Source organism: Rhamphochromis longiceps, linkage group LG23, assembly GCF_057381845.1.
Source record: "Rhamphochromis longiceps isolate RC_006_pf linkage group LG23, R_longiceps_female_GT1.1, whole genome shotgun sequence".
In the NCBI taxonomy this organism is placed as follows: domain Eukaryota; kingdom Metazoa; phylum Chordata; class Actinopteri; order Cichliformes; family Cichlidae; genus Rhamphochromis; species Rhamphochromis longiceps.
In genome coordinates this window covers 10,609,042-10,634,888 of record NC_140578.1, presented here as the reverse complement: position 1 = coordinate 10,634,888, position 25,847 = coordinate 10,609,042, and the positions used below count along the sequence as shown (strand labels likewise).

The 25,847-nt window shown below is 42.5% G+C and overlaps 2 protein-coding genes across 2 annotated transcripts; both read left to right on the top strand.

The window, feature by feature from the left end:
* Positions 1-9,431: 9,431 nt before the first annotated feature.
* Positions 9,432-11,439, top strand: LOC146641329 (E3 SUMO-protein ligase ZBED1-like). The gene is made up of 2 exons (XM_085398516.1): positions 9,432-10,565; positions 10,805-11,439. Exons 1-2 carry the CDS (start codon positions 9,493-9,495, stop codon positions 11,352-11,354), a joined length of 1,623 nt encoding a protein of 540 aa, XP_085254642.1. The 5' UTR covers positions 9,432-9,492; the 3' UTR covers positions 11,355-11,439.
* A 6,959-nt stretch (positions 11,440-18,398) lies between these two features.
* LOC146641328 (E3 SUMO-protein ligase ZBED1-like) lies at positions 18,399-20,288 on the top strand. The gene is made up of 2 exons (XM_085398536.1): positions 18,399-19,471; positions 19,739-20,288. The coding sequence occupies exons 1-2, from the start codon at positions 18,399-18,401 to the stop codon at positions 20,286-20,288; spliced, it is 1,623 nt and encodes a 540-aa protein (XP_085254662.1).
* Positions 20,289-25,847: the final 5,559 nt, after the last annotated feature.

The following is a 25,847-nucleotide window of genomic DNA, read 5'->3' as shown; positions in this document are numbered from 1 at the left end:
GATCTAACAAAAGAAAACAATGAACTTTTGCAGAATAATAAGCTGCTGGGTTCGGTCTTGGATGACAGGACAAACATCGCAGACAGGTTGGACTCGATAAAAGATGACCACGAAGCTCTGGTAAAGTTCCGCGCAGAGACGGAGAAAACTCTGGCTGAGCTTAAAGAAAAACACGAGGACGAAGTCCAAGTCCTGCAAGGACTGCTGGAAACAGAGAAAGAAAAGGTGGCACGTCAGCAATTTCACAACAGCCAAGTTGTTGAATTATTATTGAAACGCCACAAAGAGGAAAAAAATAAGATGCAGCAGTTTTACCAGGAAAATACTAAAAAACTGGAAAACAAAGCAAATGCTGCAGACAGGAAGTTAGAAGAGGTGATCAACATGTATGACTCCAAAATAGAAAAGCTGCAGACGGCAGTAAAAAATAGTAGAGGTGTGACCGTCAATGCGGTTAAGGAACGCGAGGAAGAACGTCAATCCTCGCAGTGTTGGATTGACGGTGTTTTGTTGCATAATACAAAGCTACAAGACGAAAATGAATTTATGGTTAAAAACATGAAAGAATTAACAGAGGAGACAGATCAAATGGGCAAAGTGATAGACGACCAAAAGGCCCAGAATATGGCGATCAAGCAGAAATGCCAGAGTAATATTAGAGCTCTGGCCTTGGAAAAGAAAATGAAGGCTATGCTTGAAGACGAAGTTGATTCTTTGAAAAAGAAAATTGAAGACATCAAAAAGGCCCTAAGCACAGAGCAGGAAAACCACAGAAAGACAGCAGTGGACCGGCACAAAGTAAAAGCGGCACACAATCAGGCACTGGCTGAAAAGGTGGCGCTGGAAGAGAAACTGCGCTCCACAAAAAAGCAACGGGAAAGATTTATATCCAAAGTGAATCGGCTGGAGAAGAAAGAGCGCTACTTCCAAGAGGAATTGTGCCAGTGCGTTTTGTCCTTTGAAAAGGCATTTCCACATGCAGGTCACTTGAGAGGAAAAGAAAAGGTGGAATTTAGGGATATGTTCCACAACTTAAAAAAGAAATACGTAGACGGAGTGGAAGGCACCCCCTTTGTTGGAACAACGAAGGAGTTTCTTGAAAAACAGCTGAACTGTCTACGTATCAGATGCAAGGATCTAGATGCAGCTTTACTAGATAAAACACGGGAGCTGGAATCATTTAAAAAGCAGTACAATGACATGGTAAAGTCTTCCGAGTACGCTTTATTCCGACAAAGAGAGGAGCTCATTGGACCAGTGAACCAGATTATCCAAAAGGCTGCCAATGAAGAAAAAGAGATAGGTCATCTAAAATCTAGAGTGAAAGACGCTCAACTCCAGCTTAAATTAGAAAAACAGAAAGGACAAAAGCTGGCATCGTTGGACCATAGAAGCATGATGGGGAGATGTTCTGAGGAGACTCCGTCTCAGATTAATCCTCGTCCACTTCCAGGGAAAACTACATTTATTCAGGTACGTCCAAGACACCCTGGCAGAAGTGCAGGTATGGCTTCCCCAGTGAATCCTCCTGTAGAGTCTCCATCAACACCACCTTTCCTCAATTCTGATGATGGATTACCACCAGTTGATTGTTAAAAATTAACTGCTAAAATAGGCCATTAGAAGTATACTTCATCTTGTCTCCCTATATCATGGGTGGGCATTCTCAGTCCACGAGGGCCGGTGTCCCTGCAGGTTTTAGATCTCACCTTGGCTCAACACACCTGAATCACATGATTAGTTCGTTACCAGGCCTCTGGAGAACTTCAGGACATGTTGAGGAGCTAATTTAGCCGTTTAAATCAGCTGTGTTGGTTCGAGGACACATCTAAAACCTGCAGGGACACCGGCCCTCGTGGACTGAGATTGCCCACCCACCCCCAACCGGTCGCAGCAGATGGCCGCCCCTTCTTGAGCCTGGTTCTGCCGGAGGTTTCTTCCTAAAGGGAGTTTTTCCTCCCCACTGTCGCCCAGTGCTTGCTCAAAGGGGATCATTGGATTGTTGGGGTTTTCTGGCTTTTACTGTAGTGTTTTCACCTTACAGTATAAAGCAGCTTGAGGAGACTGTTGTTTTGCCATGATGCAATATAGTATTAAATATGACTACATTTTAAAAACATCTATTATAGCATCAAAGTAAAACAAAAAAACTAAATGAAATGAATCAAAATGTCTAATCTGGCAAAACAAGAAAAGAAAAAAGGTTTCACCTTTAAATAAAAATCCAAATCACAAACACATTCTGATTTTTGTTGTGTGTGTTTTTTTGTGTGTGTTGTCACGTATAAAATCTTTGCACTCTGTCTCGGTGTCTGCCCGGCCGGCTCCGCAAGGCTACATATGTTTATTGTGTTGCTGCTTTCTTCCACCCGTCATTCTGCCTGGGCGGAGCTCAGGCCCACGCACCTGTCTGCAATTACGCTGCAACGTGTCCTGTCTGTATGGAGACTGAGAGCTGCCAGAGTAATAATGTAGATACAGGCCTCTTTCTCCTTCTGCTGCTGTTCATGCTTTTATTCCATTGATGTTGCTATCATTTGTAAATATATTTATTTGCTCTTATTTTATCAATTTACTGTCGTTCATGTATTTAATCTTCTTTGTATTTAAATATGATTTTTTTTAAGTAATGCCGCGAGATGGACAGTTAAATAAAGGTTTCATTGAATTAAAAAAAAGATTTAAAGATGACTGGTGGCGGAAGCAGAGCACAGACTGTCTGTGAGAATCTATCGCCATCGTGTGGTGCAGAGATATATTGCCATTGAATTTAGACAACGAAAGCTTGGCTCACAGAGCAGCTGCAACACGAACAAAAAACATTAAATAGCAACATGATATATTATATTATATTATATTATATTATATTATATTATATTATATTATATTATATTATATAATATAATATAATATAATATAATATAATATAATATAATATAATATAATTTATATTATATTATATTATATTATATTATATTATATTATATTATAGTGCAAACAGTGCAGGCTTCAGCTCTGGGGAACAAGCTGTTCCTCAGTTTGGGTGGATTCCGTCACTCACAGCGTTGTTAGCCCTCTTGTGCGCGCAGACTGCAACCCCCCCACTGTGCTTTGCCCTGATATCTGCAGTGTGAGGTTGGATCGCTCATTCTCATCCTCACACTGATGCCACTTATTTCGGTCTTTGTTTGACATAAAAGGGCATATTTGTCACTTTATTGCAACTATATTTGCACTCTTGAGCTCCTTCATTCACTGACTGATCATAAAGTTATTACTTGCGTTATGTATTCATCCGTTTGAACATAATTAATGAAGCCACATGTAATCACTAAAATTTGTATTTTGGGTACAATAAGAGAGTTTCAGATGGAATGCTGTTTTGTTTTGTTTAAATTTCACCAACTTGCTGATGCCCACGGTTGTGAGTGCGGCTTCTTGCTGTACATGGGTGGATGGTTGTAAATCACATCACAGATGCCAAAAACCTCTCAAACCAAGCCCCCTTGCCGGTGATGCTGTGCGCAACCTCGTGACGGAGTCAAGCATATTCAAAACACCCCCTCACCTCCCGTGTCAAACTCAAATGTCAGCCTATTTCATGTGTCACTTTTGGAGCAGTTGCCATCCCGACGAGCCATGGAGAAGTTCGTGTTTGTGTTATTTTACTTATTTGGTGTTCTGGTGTGTTTGGGCACCGGTCAGCACCATCGTGTTGAGCACGTGTTGGACCGTGGACACACCGGATTCAGTGGGAGAATAACGGTCAGGTGTACAGTTTACTGAGCACTGGGACTCAGTATCGTTTACCAGCACAGACACGGAGACGCGCTCAGCTTCTATTGAGAGCAAACAACCAAGTGAACCCTCCGGCTGCGTCCAGTAGACGAGACACACCGTCTGGGCCGGGAGCTTTCCGAGCATTCAGACTCTTAAACTGCTTCCTCGCATCTGCTTCATGAATATGAAGGGTTGTGGTGGGAGGAGGTGGTGTGAAATCCTCTTTTGTGTGGGGTGAGGAGGGGGGTGTTGTAAAAGTCCCCAAGAGCAATGATGAGAGAGTCCGGGAATGTCCGCTCCATGTGCAGTATCTGCTCCGCGAGTGCGCACTGAGCTGCCTGCGCATCCGCATCTGGCGGGATGTAAACAGCGGCCAAGATGAATGAAGCAAACTCCCGCGGAGAATAAAACGGTTTGCAGTGAATAAAAAGGTATTCCAGAGAGGAAGAGCAGTGCTGAGCAATCACTGCTACATCTGTGCACCAGCCACTATTAATGTAGAAGCAGACACGTCCACCTGTGGTCTTACCAGAGAGAGAGGCCTGCCGGTCCGCGCGCAGCAGATGAAAGCCCTCCAGCTTGAGCGCGCTGTCCGGGATGTCCTCACAGAGCCACGACTCCGTAAAACACAAGACACAGGAGGAGGCAACGTCTCTGTTCATGCTTCTCATCAGGGCCAGCTCGTCCATCTCATTCCTGAGTGAGCGTACGTTGGAAAGGAAGATCCCAGGAAGAGCAGTTCGCAGTCCGCGTCTCCTCAGACGCACGAGTGCGCCGGCTCGCTTTCCTCGCTTTTGGCGTCTCACTTTCCTGATCAGAGTCTGCAGTAAATCTGCCGCAGATGCGACAAATATTGGAAGTAAATCCACAGGTGTTGTAGTCCTGTAGTTAAGAAGCTCTTCTCTAGTGTAAGAATATCCAGAGGAGTGCCCAGACACAGAAGTTATGCACAAAAACAAAACAGAAGTAACGCACTGAAGCACCGGGGCATCCATACGCGGCGGCGCCATCTTGGAACAAGGGACTTGTCTTTGAAAGGTAGAGTGTTAATTACTAAAGCTGAAGGGATATCCCGATGAACATATGCTGCTCTCTCCTTACATCTGGATAAGAAAAGTAGTAAAGATATTGACCGTATGCTCTTTAATTTTATATGGAAAAACCGTACGCACTATATTAGAAAAACTGTTGTGATGAATAAGTACGAATCAGGTGGGCTTAACGTCTTAGACTTTTCTACTTTAAATAACACTTTCAAAATTAATTGGGCCAAACATTTTCTTAAAACCCTACCTCTATCTGGAACTTTATACCATACCACATTTTCTCTCGTTTTGGTGGCTTTACTTTTATTTGAAATTGTAATTACAATGTTGAGAAAGTCCCTGTAAAGCTTTCATCCTTCCATAAGCAGGTCCTCTTAGCGTGGACCCTCATTTATAAACACAACTTCTCACCTCACAAATACCTTATCTGGAACAACAGAGATATTTTATAGAAAAATAAATCACTTTTCCTGGAAACTTGGCTCCAAAATGGGATCCTATTGGTGGCTCAGCTGGTTAGTAAAGAGGGACAACTACTTACTTACAACGACTTTATTGCACTATATAATTTTCCAATCAGTGTTCCAGATATCAAGCGGAAGACAGTCTGGATGGTCCCCCATAAATATTTGATTGTAAATAAGGTGAAAGAAGTCTCTTTTAAAATTCGACATACATGTTATCCAGCCAGTCACTACATGGTCAAATTTAAAAGGGACATAAATACTAATTGTACTTTCTGTGGGGATCATCCAGAAACGGTGACACATCTTTTTTGGTACTGTTCTTTTACACAGAGATTCTGGAAGGAATTTAGCAGCTTTGTTATTGTCCATATTTTAAGGGAGTTTTCTTTACGATGGGAAAATGTTTTATTCTGTTTCTTTAAGTTCCCCAAGAAGTATGAGAAATGTTTTTTATGATAAATTTCTTAATACTTTTAGCTAAATTTTTTATCCATAAATGTAAGTTTACTAACAAAACACCATATTTCTGTCATTATTTTAAGGATGTGCACATGCACATACAATCAATATCAGACTGCACCAACAAAAAGGCTCTCACAACAATATATGTATGTGAATTTTTGCGTGTATTCTTATAATTGTTACCTTTTTCTTTCACCCTTGGCTTTTTGTGTTCATGTTCTGTTGTATACTTCATCTGTTCGTATGTTGTATACTCATTGTTTGTTAAATAAAGTTTTAAAAAAAAAGACACGCTTTGTTTAGACCCCCAAAATCCTTTCCACGCCCACCCCCGTGACATCACGCTCCAAAGCCCTGTTACGTCACAGAACGTGGTGATGTCATAGTGACAGTCCTTTCATCCTTTGATGTTCAAGTCTATAAATAGAGGACAGCTGTCAAAGGGAATTCATTAAGCTATCGTTTTGTTGGAGTGATACAGCACATAAAAAAGCAGAAATGAGTTCGAAAGCTAACAAAGACAGAAATGTTAATTTCTCGAAAACAATGGTTAAAAAAAGTGAAAAAGAAAAAGAAACATATGCCAGACAGTTCGAGCAAAGACTGCAGCCAATGATCGACGAGGTTGAAAAGCTCAAAACTGAGCTTGACTACTTCAAAAACCTGCATACAGTCAATAAGAAACGGATCGAGGATCTAACAAAAGAAAACAATGAACTTTTGCAGAATAATAAGCTGCTGGGTTCGGTCTTGGATGACAGGACAAACATCGCAGACAGGTTGGACTCGATAAAAGATGACCACGAAGCTCTGGTAAAGTTCCGCGCAGAGACGGAGAAAACTCTGGCTGAGCTTAAAGAAAAACACGAGGACGAAGTCCAAGTCCTGCAAGGACTGCTGGAAACAGAGAAAGAAAAGGTGGCACGTCAGCAATTTCACAACAGCCAAGTTGTTGAATTATTATTGAAACGCCACAAAGAGGAAAAAAATAAGATGCAGCAGTTTTACCAGGAAAATACTAAAAAACTGGAAAACAAAGCAAATGCTGCAGACAGGAAGTTAGAAGAGGTGATCAACATGTATGACTCCAAAATAGAAAAGCTGCAGACGGCAGTAAAAAATAGTAGAGGTGTGACCGTCAATGCGGTTAAGGAACGCGAGGAAGAACGTCAATCCTCGCAGTGTTGGATTGACGGTGTTTTGTTGCATAATACAAAGCTACAAGACGAAAATGAATTTATGGTTAAAAACATGAAAGAATTAACAGAGGAGACAGATCAAATGGGCAAAGTGATAGACGACCAAAAGGCCCAGAATATGGCGATCAAGCAGAAATGCCAGAGTAATATTAGAGCTCTGGCCTTGGAAAAGAAAATGAAGGCTATGCTTGAAGACGAAGTTGATTCTTTGAAAAAGAAAATTGAAGACATCAAAAAGGCCCTAAGCACAGAGCAGGAAAACCACAGAAAGACAGCAGTGGACCGGCACAAAGTAAAAGCGGCACACAATCAGGCACTGGCTGAAAAGGTGGCGCTGGAAGAGAAACTGCGCTCCACAAAAAAGCAACGGGAAAGATTTATATCCAAAGTGAATCGGCTGGAGAAGAAAGAGCGCTACTTCCAAGAGGAATTGTGCCAGTGCGTTTTGTCCTTTGAAAAGGCATTTCCACATGCAGGTCACTTGAGAGGAAAAGAAAAGGTGGAATTTAGGGATATGTTCCACAACTTAAAAAAGAAATACGTAGACGGAGTGGAAGGCACCCCCTTTGTTGGAACAACGAAGGAGTTTCTTGAAAAACAGCTGAACTGTCTACGTATCAGATGCAAGGATCTAGATGCAGCTTTACTAGATAAAACACGGGAGCTGGAATCATTTAAAAAGCAGTACAATGACATGGTAAAGTCTTCCGAGTACGCTTTATTCCGACAAAGAGAGGAGCTCATTGGACCAGTGAACCAGATTATCCAAAAGGCTGCCAATGAAGAAAAAGAGATAGGTCATCTAAAATCTAGAGTGAAAGACGCTCAACTCCAGCTTAAATTAGAAAAACAGAAAGGACAAAAGCTGGCATCGTTGGACCATAGAAGCATGATGGGGAGATGTTCTGAGGAGACTCCGTCTCAGATTAATCCTCGTCCACTTCCAGGGAAAACTACATTTATTCAGGTACGTCCAAGACACCCTGGCAGAAGTGCAGGTATGGCTTCCCCAGTGAATCCTCCTGTAGAGTCTCCATCAACACCACCTTTCCTCAATTCTGATGATGGATTACCACCAGTTGATTGTTAAAAATTAACTGCTAAAATAGGCCATTAGAAGTATACTTCATCTTGTCTCCCTATATCATGGGTGGGCATTCTCAGTCCACGAGGGCCGGTGTCCCTGCAGGTTTTAGATCTCACCTTGGCTCAACACACCTGAATCACATGATTAGTTCGTTACCAGGCCTCTGGAGAACTTCAGGACATGTTGAGGAGCTAATTTAGCCGTTTAAATCAGCTGTGTTGGTTCGAGGACACATCTAAAACCTGCAGGGACACCGGCCCTCGTGGACTGAGATTGCCCACCCACCCCCAACCGGTCGCAGCAGATGGCCGCCCCTTCTTGAGCCTGGTTCTGCCGGAGGTTTCTTCCTAAAGGGAGTTTTTCCTCCCCACTGTCGCCCAGTGCTTGCTCAAAGGGGATCATTGGATTGTTGGGGTTTTCTGGCTTTTACTGTAGTGTTTTCACCTTACAGTATAAAGCAGCTTGAGGAGACTGTTGTTTTGCCATGATGCAATATAGTATTAAATATGACTACATTTTAAAAACATCTATTATAGCATCAAAGTAAAACAAAAAAACTAAATGAAATGAATCAAAATGTCTAATCTGGCAAAACAAGAAAAGAAAAAAGGTTTCACCTTTAAATAAAAATCCAAATCACAAACACATTCTGATTTTTGTTGTGTGTGTTTTTTTGTGTGTGTTGTCACGTATAAAATCTTTGCACTCTGTCTCGGTGTCTGCCCGGCCGGCTCCGCAAGGCTACATATGTTTATTGTGTTGCTGCTTTCTTCCACTCGTCATTCTGCCTGGGCGGAGCTCAGGCCCACGCACCTGTCTGCAATTACGCTGCAACGTGTCCTGTCTGTATGGAGACTGAGAGCTGCCAGAGTAATAATGTAGATACAGGCCTCTTTCTCCTTCTGCTGCTGTTCATGCTTTTATTCCATTGATGTTGCTATCATTTGTAAATATATTTATTTGCTCTTATTTTATCAATTTACTGTCGTTCATGTATTTAATCTTCTTTGTATTTAAATATGATTTTTTTTTAAGTAATGCCGCGAGATGGACAGTTAAATAAAGGTTTCATTGAATTAAAAAAAAGATTTAAAGATGACTGGTGGCGGAAGCAGAGCACAGACTGTCTGTGAGAATCTATCGCCATCGTGTGGTGCAGAGATATATTGCCATTGAATTTAGACAACGAAAGCTTGGCTCACAGAGCAGCTGCAACACGAACAAAAAACATTAAATAGCAACATGATATATTATATTATATTATATTATATTATATTATATTATATTATATTATATTATATTATATTATATTTATAGCTGTCGAAATTAACGCGTTAATTGCGATAATTAAATTTTGGAATTAATTACGTTAGAATATTTAACTATTTAGCGCAACACGCAGATAAGTCGCTCCCATAATTCCACTTGATTTGTTTACCGCGCCACTGAAAATGGAGAAGCAGGAAGCGGATGGCCTTCTGGATGGGGAATTTAAATACAAGAAGAACATAGATGGGACAATAAACAAACGCGTTGTAATTTGCACTCACTGTAGTAAAGAGTTTCAATTTCACCGTTCAAATTCGACCTTAAAATACCACCTTAATGCCAAACACGCGTTTGTCGGGGCAGCAGCTTCACCCGGCCTGCGTCAGACCACTCTTAGTGAACGCAGGCCACTCGGTAAGTCTTCTTTGGACAAACTGACCGACAATATAGCCAAATGGATAGCAAAGGACTGCAGACCGCTAAGCATTGTGGAGGACAAGGGCTTTGCGGATGTTTTAAAGGTTGCATCTCAGGACGCGTCCTACAAGCCCCCAGCGAGAAGCACAATAACAATTCGAATCCACGAACTGTATGAAACGGAGAAAAAGAAAAAAGAAGAGGCTTTAGTTCACACAGAATGCGTGGCTCTGACAGGAGACCACTGGACATCATTGAGTAATGACAATTACCTGGGAGTTACTGCGCATTTAATCACTGAAGCCTGGGGTCTGACATCCTTTGCGCTGACTATAATGAAAACGGAAGAGCGGCACTTTGCGGAGGCTTGTGCAGAGCAGTTCCAGACTGTTGCTTGCAGGTGGAGAATTGAGGAGAAGGTGACAACAGTAGGCACGGACAGTGCGCGCAATATGATCGCCGCGGCTCGCATCATGCCATTCAATCACATGCCGTGTACCGCGCACATTCTACAGAGATGCATCACAGTGAGTCTCGCAGACAGTGGCTTTGTCACTGCGCTGGCCAAATGCCGCAAAATTGTTGGCCATTTTAAGCACAGCCCAGCAAACACAGCAGAGCTGAACGCAGAGCAGGTGTCACTGGGGCGCAAGCAGGAGCCGTTGGCCCAGGACGTGCCTACGCGCTGGAACTCCACGCTGGAGATGGTGAAGCGCTTGATCCGCAACCAAACTGCAGTAACCGCGACTCTGGATAAACAAAAGCATAAACTTGTCCTCCTGACGCCTCCAGAGTGGGACAAACTCCAGAGACTGGAGACACTTCTAGAGCCCTGCAGGTGAGCCTGTCATTGTGACCATAATTGTAGGTTTAGATTAAATGTATCAAACATACATCTTAAATCAGTTTTGTTATTATGAAAATGTCTTATTTAAAAAATAAATGAAATCAAATATTTTATTAATATTACCTAGTATTAAAAAGCTTTTTTTAATTTGCTGTCTTATCTCTGTGTGTGTGTGTGTGTGTGTGTGTGTGTGTGTGTGTGTGTGTGTGTGTGTGTGTATTCCACTGCAGATATGTGACTGAACTGCTGGGAGGAGAGGCCTACGTCTCCTGCTCTGTAGTTCTACCAGCCTTCTGCCACCTGCGCCGTGTCATGGAAGTAACTGATGAGGACCCTGCATATGTGGTGAGGTTTAAAGAGAAGTTTAAGGAAGACCTTGCTTCCCGCCAGGAACATACCAACTATGCATGGCTCCAGATCGCAACTGCACTGGACCCACGTTTTAAAGACCTACGCAGTGTGCCCAAGACTGACAGAGAAGCAGTGTGGACCACACTGGCAGGCATGCTGCATGAAGACTCTCCTAGAAGATCACACACTGCAGAAGAAGGTCCAGCCAAGAAGAGGCTGAGCCTGCTGCAGATGGACTCTGACTCTGAGTCAGAGGAGGAGGTACAGCAGGACAGAGCCATACAGTGCTACAGAGCAGAGCCCTGCACTGCCTTAGAGGACTGTCCCTTACAGTGGTGGGCAGCTCATGCAGGAGCCCACAGCCAGCTGGCCCGCCTTGCTCGCAGATACCTGGCCACTCCTGCCTCCACATTTTGCCTGTTGAATTAGGCCTATGTTCTGTGAACTTGAAGATGTATATGGATAAAACAATGTGCTAGATTTAAACGGGTGGAAAACATTCAGTAAAAATCCCTCACAATTATTTGAAGCCCTGTTCTGCTTGTACTGCTTGTACTCACAATTAATAATAAATAAAACAAACAAGTGTGTTAAAAACCACTATCTGTCCCGATTTTTACACATATATACACACATATACACATATATTTCGAGTTGCGATTAATAAATTTTTAGGCTGTGATTAATTCGCTTCCAGCACAACACCCAGCCTACGTCAGACCACGCTGAGTGAACGCAGGCCACTCAGCGTGGTCTTAGCATTAAATAACACTAACAAGTGTGTAAAAATCCGCTATCTGTCCGTATGTTTGCACACATTTTGGTCATATTTCGAGTTGTGATTAATCATGATTAATTAATTTTTAGGCTGTGATTAATCTGATTAAAAATTTTAATCATTTGACAGCCCTAATTATATTATATTATATTATATTATATTATATTATATTATATTATATTATATTATATTATATTATAGTGCAAACAGTGCAGGCTTCAGCTCTGGGGAACAAGCTGTTCCTCAGTTTGGGTGGATTCCGTCACTCACAGCGTTGTTAGCCCTCTTGTGCGCGCAGACTGCAACCCCCCCACTGTGCTTTGCCCTGATATCTGCAGTGTGAGGTTGGATCGCTCATTCTCATCCTCACACTGATGCCACTTATTTCGGTCTTTGTTTGACATAAAAGGGCATATTTGTCACTTTATTGCAACTATATTTGCACTCTTGAGCTCCTTCATTCACTGACTGATCATAAAGTTATTACTTGCGTTATGTATTCATCCGTTTGAACATAATTAATGAAGCCACATGTAATCACTAAAATTTGTATTTTGGGTACAATAAGAGAGTTTCAGATGGAATGCTGTTTTGTTTAAATTTCACCAACTTGCTGATGCCCACGGTTGTGAGTGCGGCTTCTTGCTGTACATGGGTGGATGGTTGTAAATCACATCACAGATGCCAAAAACCTCTCAAACCAAGCCCCCTTGCCGGTGATGCTGTGCGCAACCTCGTGACGGAGTCAAGCATATTCAAAACACCCCCTCACCTCCCGTGTCAAACTCAAATGTCAGCCTATTTCATGTGTCACTTTTGGAGCAGTTGCCATCCCGACGAGCCATGGAGAAGTTCGTGTTTGTGTTATTTTACTTATTTGGTGTTCTGGTGTGTTTGGGCACCGGTCAGCACCATCGTGTTGAGCACGTGTTGGACCGTGGACACACCGGATTCAGTGGGAGAATAACGGTCAGGTGTACAGTTTACTGAGCACTGGGACTCAGTATCGTTTACCAGCACAGACACGGAGACGCGCTCAGCTTCTATTGAGAGCAAACAACCAAGTGAACCCTCCGGCTGCGTCCAGTAGACGAGACACACCGTCTGGGCCGGGAGCTTTCCGAGCATTCAGACTCTTAAACTGCTTCCTCGCATCTGCTTCATGAATATGAAGGGTTGTGGTGGGAGGAGGTGGTGTGAAATCCTCTTTTGTGTGGGGTGAGGAGGGGGGTGTTGTAAAAGTCCCCAAGAGCAATGATGAGAGAGTCCGGGAATGTCCGCTCCATGTGCAGTATCTGCTCCGCGAGTGCGCACTGAGCTGCCTGCGCATCCGCATCTGGCGGGATGTAAACAGCGGCCAAGATGAATGAAGCAAACTCCCGCGGAGAATAAAACGGTTTGCAGTGAATAAAAAGGTATTCCAGAGAGGAAGAGCAGTGCTGAGCAATCACTGCTACATCTGTGCACCAGCCACTATTAATGTAGAAGCAGACACGTCCACCTGTGGTCTTACCAGAGAGAGAGGCCTGCCGGTCCGCGCGCAGCAGATGAAAGCCCTCCAGCTTGAGCGCGCTGTCCGGGATGTCCTCACAGAGCCACGACTCCGTAAAACACAAGACACAGGAGGAGGCAACGTCTCTGTTCATGCTTCTCATCAGGGCCAGCTCGTCCATCTCATTCCTGAGTGAGCGTACGTTGGAAAGGAAGATCCCAGGAAGAGCAGTTCGCAGTCCGCGTCTCCTCAGACGCACGAGTGCGCCGGCTCGCTTTCCTCGCTTTCGGCGTCTCACTTTCCTGATCAGAGTCTGCAGTAAATCTGCCGCAGATGCGACAAATATTGGAAGTAAATCCACAGGTGTTGTAGTCCTGTAGTTAAGAAGCTCTTCTCTAGTGTAAGAATATCCAGAGGAGTGCCCAGACACAGAAGTTATGCACAAAAACAAAACAGAAGTAACGCACTGAAGCACCGGGGCATCCATACGCGGCGGCGCCATCTTGGAACAAGGGACTTGTCTTTGAAAGGTAGAGTGTTAATTACTAAAGCTGAAGGGATATCCCGATGAACATATGCTGCTCTCTCCTTACATCTGGATAAGAAAAGTAGTAAAGATATTGACCGTATGCTCTTTAATTTTATATGGAAAAACCGTACGCACTATATTAGAAAAACTGTTGTGATGAATAAGTACGAATCAGGTGGGCTTAACGTCTTAGACTTTTCTACTTTAAATAACACTTTCAAAATTAATTGGGCCAAACATTTTCTGAAAACCCTACCTCTATCTGGAACTTTATACCATACCACATTTTCTCTCGTTTTGGTGGCTTTACTTTTATTTGAAATTGTAATTACAATGTTGAGAAAGTCCCTGTAAAGCTTTCATCCTTCCATAAGCAGGTCCTCTTAGCGTGGACCCTCATTTATAAACACAACTTCTCACCTCACAAATACCTTATCTGGAACAACAGAGATATTTTATAGAAAAATAAATCACTTTTCCTGGAAACTTGGCTCCAAAATGGGATCCTATTGGTGGCTCAGCTGGTTAGTAAAGAGGGACAACTACTTACTTACAACGACTTTATTGCACTATATAATTTTCCAATCAGTGTTCCAGATATCAAGCGGAAGACAGTCTGGATGGTCCCCCATAAATATTTGATTGTAAATAAGGTGAAAGAAGTCTCTTTTAAAATTCGACATACATGTTATCCAGCCAGTCACTACATGGTCAAATTTAAAAGGGACATAAATACTAATTGTACTTTCTGTGGGGATCATCCAGAAACGGTGACACATCTTTTTTGGTACTGTTCTTTTACACAGAGATTCTGGAAGGAATTTAGCAGCTTTGTTATTGTCCATATTTTAAGGGAGTTTTCTTTACGATGGGAAAATGTTTTATTCTGTTTCTTTAAGTTCCCCAAGAAGTATGAGAAATGTTTTTTATGATAAATTTCTTAATACTTTTAGCTAAATTTTTTTATCCATAAATGTAAGTTTACTAACAAAACACCATATTTCTGTCATTATTTTAAGGATGTGCACATGCACATACAATCAATATCAGACTGCACCAACAAAAAGGCTCTCACAACAATATATGTATGTGAATTTTTGCGTGTATTCTTATAATTGTTACCTTTTTCTTTCACCCTTGGCTTTTTGTGTTCATGTTCTGTTGTATACTTCATCTGTTCGTATGTTGTATACTCATTGTTTGTTAAATAAAGTTTTAAAAAAAAGACACGCTTTGTTTAGACCCCCAAAATCCTTTCCACGCCCACCCCCGTGACATCACGCTCCAAAGCCCTGTTACGTCACAGAACGTGGTGATGTCATAGTGACAGTCCTTTCATCCTTTGATGTTCAAGTCTATAAATAGAGGACAGCTGTCAAAGGGAATTCATTAAGCTATCGTTTTGTTGGAGTGATACAGCACATAAAAAAGCAGAAATGAGTTCGAAAGCTAACAAAGACAGAAATGTTAATTTCTCGAAAACAATGGTTAAAAAAAGTGAAAAAGAAAAAGAAACATATGCCAGACAGTTCGAGCAAAGACTGCAGCCAATGATCGACGAGGTTGAAAAGCTCAAAACTGAGCTTGACTACTTCAAAAACCTGCATACAGTCAATAAGAAACGGATCGAGGATCTAACAAAAGAAAACAATGAACTTTTGCAGAATAATAAGCTGCTGGGTTCGGTCTTGGATGACAGGACAAACATCGCAGACAGGTTGGACTCGATAAAAGATGACCACGAAGCTCTGGTAAAGTTCCGCGCAGAGACGGAGAAAACTCTGGCTGAGCTTAAAGAAAAACACGAGGACGAAGTCCAAGTCCTGCAAGGACTGCTGGAAACAGAGAAAGAAAAGGTGGCACGTCAGCAATTTCACAACAGCCAAGTTGTTGAATTATTATTGAAACGCCACACAGAGGAAAAAAATAAGATGCAGCAGTTTTACCAGGAAAATACTAAAAAACTGGAAAACAAAGCAAATGCTGCAGACAGGAAGTTAGAAGAGGTGATCAACATGTATGACTCCAAAATAGAAAAGCTGCAGACGGCAGTAAAAAATAGTAGAGGTGTGACCGTCAATGCGGTTAAGGAACGCGAGGAAGAACGTCAATCCTCGCAGTGTTGGATTGACGGTGTTTTGTCGCGTAATACAAAGTTACAAGACGAAAATGAATTTATGGTTAAAAACATGAAAGAATTAACAGAGGAGACAGATCAAATGGGCAAAGTGATAGACGACCAAAAGGCCCAGAATATGGCGATCAAGCAGAAATGCCAGAGTAATATTAGAGCTCTGGCCTTGGAAAAGAAAATGAAGGCTATGCTTGAAGACGAAGTTGATTCTTTGAAAAAGAAAATTGAAGACATCAAAAAGGCCCTAAGCACAGAGCAGGAAAACCACAGAAAGACAGCAGTGGACCGGCACAAAGTAAAAGCGGCACACAATCAGGCACTGGCTGAAAAGGTGGCGCTGGAAGAGAAACTGCGCTCCACAAAAAAGCAACGGGAAAGATTTATATCCAAAGTGAATTGGCTGGAGAAGAAAGAGCGCTACTTCCAAGAGGAATTGTGCCAGTGCGTTTTGTCCTTTGAAAAGGCATTTCCACATGCAGGTCACTTGAGAGGAAAAGAAAAGGTGGAATTTAGGGATATGTTCCACAACTTGAAAAAGAAATACGTAGACGGAGTGGAAGGCACCCCCTTTGTTGGAACAACGAAGGAGTTTCTTGAAAAACAGCTGAACTGTCTACGTATCAGATGCAAGGATCTAGATGCAGCTTTACTAGATAAAACACGGGAGCTGGAATCATTTAAAAAGCAGTACAATGACATGGTAAAGTCTTCCGAGTACGCTTTATTCCGACAAAGAGAGGAGCTCATTGGACCAGTGAACCAGATTATCCAAAAGGCTGCCAATGAAGAAAAAGAGATAGGTCATCTAAAATCTAGAGTGAAAGACGCTCAACTCCAGCTTAAATTAGAAAAACAGAAAGGACAAAAGCTGGCATCGTTGGACCATAGAAGCATGATGGGGAGATGTTCTGAGGAGACTCCGTCTCAGATTAATCCTCGTCCACTTCCAGGGAAAACTACATTTATTCAGGTACGTCCAAGACACCCTGGCAGAAGTGCAGGTATGGCTTCCCCAGTGAATCCTCCTGTAGAGTCTCCATCAACACCACCTTTCCTCAATTCTGATGATGGATTACCACCAGTTGATTGTTAAAAATTAACTGCTAAAATAGGCCATTAGAAGTATACTTCATCTTGTCTCCCTATATCATGGGTGGGCATTCTCAGTCCACGAGGGCCGGTGTCCCTGCAGGTTTTAGATCTCACCTTGGCTCAACACACCTGAATCACATGATTAGTTCGTTACCAGGCCTCTGGAGAACTTCAGGACATGTTGAGGAGCTAATTTAGCCGTTTAAATCAGCTGTGTTGGTTCGAGGACACATCTAAAACCTGCAGGGACACCGGCCCTCGTGGACTGAGATTGCCCACCCACCCCCAACCGGTCGCAGCAGATGGCCGCCCCTTCTTGAGCCTGGTTCTGCCGGAGGTTTCTTCCTAAAGGGAGTTTTTCCTCCCCACTGTCGCCCAGTGCTTGCTCAAAGGGGATCATTGGATTGTTGGGGTTTTCTGGCTTTTACTGTAGTGTTTTCACCTTACAGTATAAAGCAGCTTGAGGAGACTGTTGTTTTGCCATGATGCAATATAGTATTAAATATGACTACATTTTAAAAACATCTATTATAGCATCAAAGTAAAACAAAAAAACTAAATGAAATGAATCAAAATGTCTAATCTGGCAAAACAAGAAAAGAAAAAAGGTTTCACCTTTAAATAAAAATCCAAATCACAAACACATTCTGATTTTTGTTGTGTGTGTTTTTTTGTGTGTGTTGTCACGTATAAAATCTTTGCACTCTGTCTCGGTGTCTGCCCGGCCGGCTCCGCAAGGCTACATATGTTTATTGTGTTGCTGCTTTCTTCCACCCGTCATTCTGCCTGGGCGGAGCTCAGGCCCACGCACCTGTCTGCAATTACGCTGCAACGTGTCCTGTCTGTATGGAGACTGAGAGCTGCCAGAGTAATAATGTAGATACAGGCCTCTTTCTCCTTCTGCTGCTGTTCATGCTTTTTTTCCATTGATGTTGCTATCATTTGTAAATATATTTATTTGCTCTTATTTTATCAATTTACTGTCGTTCATGTATTTAATCTTCTTTGTATTTAAATATGATTTTTTTTAAGTAATGCCGCGAGATGGACAGTTAAATAAAGGTTTCATTGAATTAAAAAATAGATTTAAAGATGACTGGTGGCGGAAGCAGAGCACAGACTGTCTGTGAGAATCTATCGCCATCGTGTGGTGCAGAGATATATTGCCATTGAATTTAGACAACGAAAGCTTGGCTCACAGAGCAGCTGCAACACGAACAAAAAACATTAAATAGCAACATGATATATTATATTATATTATATTATATTATATTATATTATATTATATTATATTATATTATATTATATTTATAGCTGTCGAAATTAACGCGTTAATTGCGATAATTAAATTTTGGAATTAATTACGTTAGAATATTTAACTATTTAGCGCAACACGCAGATAAGTCGCTCCCATAATTCCACTTGATTTGTTTACGGCGCCACTGAAAATGGAGAAGCAGGAAGCGGATGGCCTTCTGGATGGGGAATTTAAATACAAGAAGAACATAGATGGGACAATAAACAAACGCGTTGTAATTTGCACTCACTGTAGTAAAGAGTTTCAATTTCACCGTTCAAATTCGACCTTAAAATACCACCTTAATGCCAAACACGCGTTTGTCGGGGCAGCAGCTTCACCCGGCCTGCGTCAGACCACTCTTAGTGAACGCAGGCCACTCGGTAAGTCTTCTTTGGACAAACTGACCGACAATATAGCCAAATGGATAGCAAAGGACTGCAGACCGCTAAGCATTGTGGAGGACAAGGGCTTTGCGGATGTTTTAAAGGTTGCATCTCAGGACGCGTCCTACAAGCCCCCAGCGAGAAGCACAATAACAATTCGAATCCACGAACTGTATGAAACGGAGAAAAAGAAAAAAGAAGAGGCTTTAGTTCACACAGAATGCGTGGCTCTGACAGGAGACCACTGGACATCATTGAGTAATGACAATTACCTGGGAGTTACTGCGCATTTAATCACTGAAGCCTGGGGTCTGACATCCTTTGCGCTGACTATAATGAAAACGGAAGAGCGGCACTTTGCGGAGGCTTGTGCAGAGCAGTTCCAGACTGTTGCTCGCAGGTGGAGAATTGAGGAGAAGGTGACAACAGTAGGCACGGACAGTGCGCGCAATATGATCGCCGCGGCTCTCATCATGCCATTCAATCACATGCCGTGTACCGCGCACATTCTACAGAGATGCATCACAGTGAGTCTCGCAGACAGTGGCTTTGTCACTGCGCTGGCCAAATGCCGCAAAATTGTTGGCCATTTTAAGCACAGCCCAGCAAACACAGCAGAGCTGAACGCAGAGCAGGTGTCACTGGGGCGCAAGCAGGAGCCGTTGGCCCAGGACGTGCCTACGCGCTGGAACTCCACGCTGGAGATGGTGAAGCGCTTGATCCGCAACCAAACTGCAGTAACCGCGACTCTGGATAAACAAAAGCATAAACTTGTCCTCCTGACGCCTCCAGAGTGGGACAAACTCCAGAGACTGGAGACACTTCTAGAGCCCTGCAGGTGAGCCTGTCATTGTGACCATAATTGTAGGTTTAGATTAAATGTATCAAACATACATCTTAAATCAGTTTTGTTATTATGAAAATGTCTTATTTAAAAAATAAATGAAATCAAATATTTTATTAATATTACCTAGTATTAAAAAGCTTTTTTTAATTTGCTGTCTTATCTGTGTGTGTGTGTGTGTGTGTGTGTGTGTGTGTGTGTGTGTGTGTGTGTGTGTGTGTGTGTGTGTGTGTGTGTGTGTGTGTGTGTATTCCACTGCAGATATGTGACTGAACTGCTGGGAGGAGAGGCCTACGTCTCCTGCTCTGTAGTTCTACCAGCCTTCTGCCACCTGCGCCGTGTCATGGAAGTAACTGATGAGGACCCTGCATATGTGGTGAGGTTTAAAGAGAAGTTTAAGGAAGACCTTGCTTCCCGCCAGGAACATACCAACTATGCATGGCTCCAGATCGCAACTGCACTGGACCCACGTTTTAAAGACCTACGCAGTGTGCCCAAGACTGACAGAGAAGCAGTGTGGACCACACTGGCAGGCATGCTGCATGAAGACTCTCCTAGAAGATCACACACTGCAGAAGAAGGTCCAGCCAAGAAGAGGCTGAGCCTGCTGCAGATGGACTCTGACTCTGAGTCAGAGGAGGAGGTACAGCAGGACAGAGCCATACAGCGCTACAGAGCAGAGCCCTGCACTGCCTTAGAGGACTGTCCCTTACAGTGGTGGGCAGCTCATGCAGGAGCCCACAGCCAGCTGGCCCGCCTTGCTCGCAGATACCTGGCCACTCCTGCCTCCACATTTTGCCTGTTGAATTAGGCCTATGTTCTGTGAACTTGAAGATGTATATGGATAAAACAATGTGCTAGATTTAAACGGGTGGAAAACATTCAGTAAAAATCCCTCACAATTATTTGAAGCCCTGTTCTGCTTGTACTGCTTGTACTCACAATTAATAATAAATAAAACAAACAAGTGTGTTAAAAACCACTATCTGTCCCGATTTTTACACATATATACACACATATACACATATATTTCGAGTTGCGATTAATAAATTTTTAGGCTGTGATGAATTCGCTTCCAGCACAACACCCAGCCTACGTCAGACCACGCTGAGTGAACGCAGGCCACTCAGCGTGGTCTTAGCATTAAATAACACTAACAAGTGTGTAAAAATCCGCTATCTGTCCGTATGTTTGCACACATTTTGGTCATATTTCGAGTTGTGATTAATCATGATTAATTAATTTTTAGGCTGTGATTAATCTGATTAAAAATTTTAATCATTTGACAGCCCTAATTATATTATATTATATTATATTATATTATATTATATTATATTATATTATATTATATTATATTATATTATATTATATTATATTATATTATATTATATTATAGTGCAAACAGTGCAGGCTTCAGCTCTGGGGAACAAGCTGTTCCTCAGTTTGGGTGGATTCCGTCACTCACAGCGTTGTTAGCCCTCTTGTGCGCGCAGACTGCAACCCCCCCACTGTGCTTTGCCCTGATATCTGCAGTGTGAGGTTGGATCGCTCATTCTCATCCTCACACTGATGCCACTTATTTCGGTCTTTGTTTGACATAAAAGGGCATATTTGTCACTTTATTGCAACTATATTTGCACTCTTGAGCTCCTTCATTCACTGACTGATCATAAAGTTATTACTTGCGTTATGTATTCATCCGTTTGAACATAATTAATGAAGCCACATGTAATCACTAAAATTTGTATTTTGGGTACAATAAGAGAGTTTCAGATGGAATGCTGTTTTGTTTTGTTTAAATTTCACCAACTTGCTGATGCCCACGGTTGTGAGTGCGGCTTCTTGCTGTACATGGGTGGATGGTTGTAAATCACATCACAGATGCCAAAAACCTCTCAAACCAAGCCCCCTTGCCGGTGATGCTGTGCGCAACCTCGTGACGGAGTCAAGCATATTCAAAACACCCCCTCACCTCCCGTGTCAAACTCAAATGTCAGCCTATTTCATGTGTCACTTTTGGAGCAGTTGCCATCCCGACGAGCCATGGAGAAGTTCGTGTTTGTGTTATTTTACTTATTTGGTGTTCTGGTGTGTTTGGGCACCGGTCAGCACCATCGTGTTGAGCACGTGTTGGACCGTGGACACACCGGATTCAGTGGGAGAATAACGGTCAGGTGTACAGTTTACTGAGCACTGGGACTCAGTATCGTTTACCAGCACAGACACGGAGACGCGCTCAGCTTCTATTGAGAGCAAACAACCAAGTGAACCCTCCGGCTGCGTCCAGTAGACGAGACACACCGTCTGGGCCGGGAGCTTTCCGAGCATTCAGACTCTTAAACTGCTTCCTCGCATCTGCTTCATGAATATGAAGGGTTGTGGTGGGAGGAGGTGGTGTGAAATCCTCTTTTGTGTGGGGTGAGGAGGGGGGTGTTGTAAAAGTCCCCAAGAGCAATGATGAGAGAGTCCGGGAATGTCCGCTCCATGTGCAGTATCTGCTCCGCGAGTGCGCACTGAGCTGCCTGCGCATCCGCATCTGGCGGGATGTAAACAGCGGCCAAGATGAATGAAGCAAACTCCCGCGGAGAATAAAACGGTTTGCAGTGAATAAAAAGGTATTCCAGAGAGGAAGAGCAGTGCTGAGCAATCACTGTTACATCTGTGCACCAGCCACTATTAATGTAGAAGCAGACACGTCCACCTGTGGTCTTACCAGAGAGAGAGGCCTGCCGGTCCGCGCGCAGCAGATGAAAGCCCTCCAGCTTGAGCGCGCTGTCCGGGATGTCCTCACAGAGCCACGACTCCGTAAAACACAAGACACAGGAGGAGGCAACGTCTCTGTTCATGCTTCTCATCAGGGCCAGCTCGTCCATCTCATTCCTGAGTGAGCGTACGTTGGAAAGGAAGATCCCAGGAAGAGCAGTTCGCAGTCCGCGTCTCCTCAGACGCACGAGTGCGCCGGCTCGCTTTCCTCGCTTTTGGCGTCTCACTTTCCTGATCAGAGTCTGCAGTAAATCTGCCGCAGATGCGACAAATATTGGAAGTAAATCCACAGGTGTTGTAGTCCTGTAGTTAAGAAGCTCTTCTCTAGTGTAAGAATATCCAGAGGAGTGCCCAGACACAGAAGTTATGCACAAAAACAAAACAGAAGTAACGCACTGAAGCACCGGGGCATCCATACGCGGCGGCGCCATCTTGGAACAAGGGACTTGTCTTTGAAAGGTAGAGTGTTAATTACTAAAGCTGAAGGGATATCCCGATGAACATATGCTGCTCTCTCCTTACATCTGGATAAGAAAAGTAGTAAAGATATTGACCGTATGCCCTTTAATTTTATATGGAAAAACCGTACGCACTATATTAGAAAAACTGTTGTGATGAATAAGTACGAATCAGGTGGGCTTAACGTCTTAGACTTTTCTACTTTAAATAACACTTTCAAAATTAATTGGGCCAAACATTTTCTTAAAACCCTACCTCTATCTGGAACTTTATACCATACCACATTTTCTCTCGTTTTGGTGGCTTTACTTTTATTTGAAATTGTAATTACAATGTTGAGAAAGTCCCTGTAAAGCTTTCATCCTTCCATAAGCAGGTCCTCTTAGCGTGGACCCTCATTTATAAACACAACTTCTCACCTCACAAATACCTTATCTGGAACAACAGAGATATTTTATAGAAAAATAAATCACTTTTCCTGGAAACTTGGCTCCAAAATGGGATCCTATTGGTGGCTCAGCTGGTTAGTAAAGAGGGACAACTACTTACTTACAACGACTTTATTGCACTATATAATTTTCCAATCAGTGTTCCAGATATCAAGCGGAAGACAGTCTGGATGGTCCCCCATAAATATTTGATTGTAAATAAGGTGAAAGAAGTCTCTTTTAAAATTCGACATACATGTTATCCAGCCAGTCACTACATGGTCAAATTTAAAAGGGACATAAATACTAATTGTACTTTCTGTGGGGATCATCCAGAAACGGTGACACATCTTTTTTGGTACTGTTCTTTTACACAGAGATTCTGGAAGGAATTTAGCAGCTTTGTTATTGTCCATATTTTAAGGGAGTTTTCTTTACGATGGGAAAATGTTTTATTCTGTTTCTTTAAGTTCCCCAAGAAGTATGAGAAATGTTTTTTATGATAAATTTCTTAATACTTTTAGCTAAATTTTTTATCCATAAATGTAAGTTTACTAACAAAACACCATATTTCTGTCATTATTTTAAGGATGTGCACATGCACATACAATCAATATCAGACTGCACCAACAAAAAGGCTCTCACAACAATATATGTATGTGAATTTTTGCGTGTATTCTTATAATTGTTACCTTTTTCTTTCACCCTTGGCTTTTTGTGTTCATGTTCTGTTGTATACTTCATCTGTTCGTATGTTGTATACTCATTGTTTGTTAAATAAAGTTTTAAAAAAAAGACACGCTTTGTTTAGACCCCCAAAATCCTTTCCACGCCCACCCCCGTGACATCACGCTCCAAAGCCCTGTTACGTCACAGAACGTGGTGATGTCATAGTGACAGTCCTTTCATCCTTTGATGTTCAAGTCTATAAATAGAGGACAGCTGTCAAAGGGAATTCATTAAGCTATCGTTTTGTTGGAGTGATACAGCACATAAAAAAGCAGAAATGAGTTCGAAAGCTAACAAAGACAGAAATGTTAATTTCTCGAAAACAATGGTTAAAAAAAGTGAAAAAGAAAAAGAAACATATGCCAGACAGTTCGAGCAAAGACTGCAGCCAATGATCGACGAGGTTGAAAAGCTCAAAACTGAGCTTGACTACTTCAAAAACCTGCATACAGTCAATAAGAAACGGATCGAGGATCTAACAAAAGAAAACAATGAACTTTTGCAGAATAATAAGCTGCTGGGTTCGGTCTTGGATGACAGGACAAACATCGCAGACAGGTTGGACTCGATAAAAGATGACCACGAAGCTCTGGTAAAGTTCCGCGCAGAGACGGAGAAAACTCTGGCTGAGCTTAAAGAAAAACACGAGGACGAAGTCCAAGTCCTGCAAGGACTGCTGGAAACAGAGAAAGAAAAGGTGGCACGTCAGCAATTTCACAACAGCCAAGTTGTTGAATTATTATTGAAACGCCACAAAGAGGAAAAAAATAAGATGCAGCAGTTTTACCAGGAAAATACTAAAAAACTGGAAAACAAAGCAAATGCTGCAGACAGGAAGTTGGAAGAGGTGATCAACATGTATGACTCCAAAATAGAAAAGCTGCAGACGGCAGTAAAAAATAGTAGAGGTGTGACCGTCAATGCGGTTAAGGAACGCGAGGAAGAACGTCAATCCTCGCAGTGTTGGATTGACGGTGTTTTGTCGCGTAATACAAAGTTACAAGACGAAAATGAATTTATGGTTAAAAACATGAAAGAATTAACAGAGGAGACAGATCAAATGGGCAAAGTGATAGACGACCAAAAGGCCCAGAATATGGCGATCAAGCAGAAATGCCAGAGTAATATTAGAGCTCTGGCCTTGGAAAAGAAAATGAAGGCTATGCTTGAAGACGAAGTTGATTCTTTGAAAAAGAAAATTGAAGACATCAAAAAGGCCCTAAGCACAGAGCAGGAAAACCACAGAAAGACAGCAGTGGACCGGCACAAAGTAAAAGCGGCACACAATCAGGCACTGGCTGAAAAGGTGGCGCTGGAAGAGAAACTGCGCTCCACAAAAAAGCAACGGGAAAGATTTATATCCAAAGTGAATTGGCTGGAGAAGAAAGAGCGCTACTTCCAAGAGGAATTGTGCCAGTGCGTTTTGTCCTTTGAAAAGGCATTTCCACATGCAGGTCACTTGAGAGGAAAAGAAAAGGTGGAATTTAGGGATATGTTCCACAACTTGAAAAAGAAATACGTAGACGGAGTGGAAGGCACCCCCTTTGTTGGAACAACGAAGGAGTTTCTTGAAAAACAGCTGAACTGTCTACGTATCAGATGCAAGGATCTAGATGCAGCTTTACTAGATAAAACACGGGAGCTGGAATCATTTAAAAAGCAGTACAATGACATGGTAAAGTCTTCCGAGTACGCTTTATTCCGACAAAGAGAGGAGCTCATTGGACCAGTGAACCAGATTATCCAAAAGGCTGCCAATGAAGAAAAAGAGATAGGTCATCTAAAATCTAGAGTGAAAGACGCTCAACTCCAGCTTAAATTAGAAAAACAGAAAGGACAAAAGCTGGCATCGTTGGACCATAGAAGCATGATGGGGAGATGTTCTGAGGAGACTCCGTCTCAGATTAATCCTCGTCCACTTCCAGGGAAAACTACATTTATTCAGGTACGTCCAAGACACCCTGGCAGAAGTGCAGGTATGGCTTCCCCAG

Excerpts from the sequence above, each read along its gene's own strand:
- LOC146641329 (XM_085398516.1), top strand. The coding sequence starts at position 9,493 with ATGGAGAAGCAGGAAGCGGATGGCCTTCTGGATGGGGAATTTAAATAC. Across the intron at positions 10,566-10,804 it reads ACACTTCTAGAGCCCTGCAG|ATATGTGACTGAACTGCTGG; the intron begins GTGAGCCTGTCA and ends ATTCCACTGCAG.
- LOC146641328 (XM_085398536.1), top strand. The coding sequence starts at position 18,399 with ATGGAGAAGCAGGAAGCGGATGGCCTTCTGGATGGGGAATTTAAATAC. Across the intron at positions 19,472-19,738 it reads ACACTTCTAGAGCCCTGCAG|ATATGTGACTGAACTGCTGG; the intron begins GTGAGCCTGTCA and ends ATTCCACTGCAG.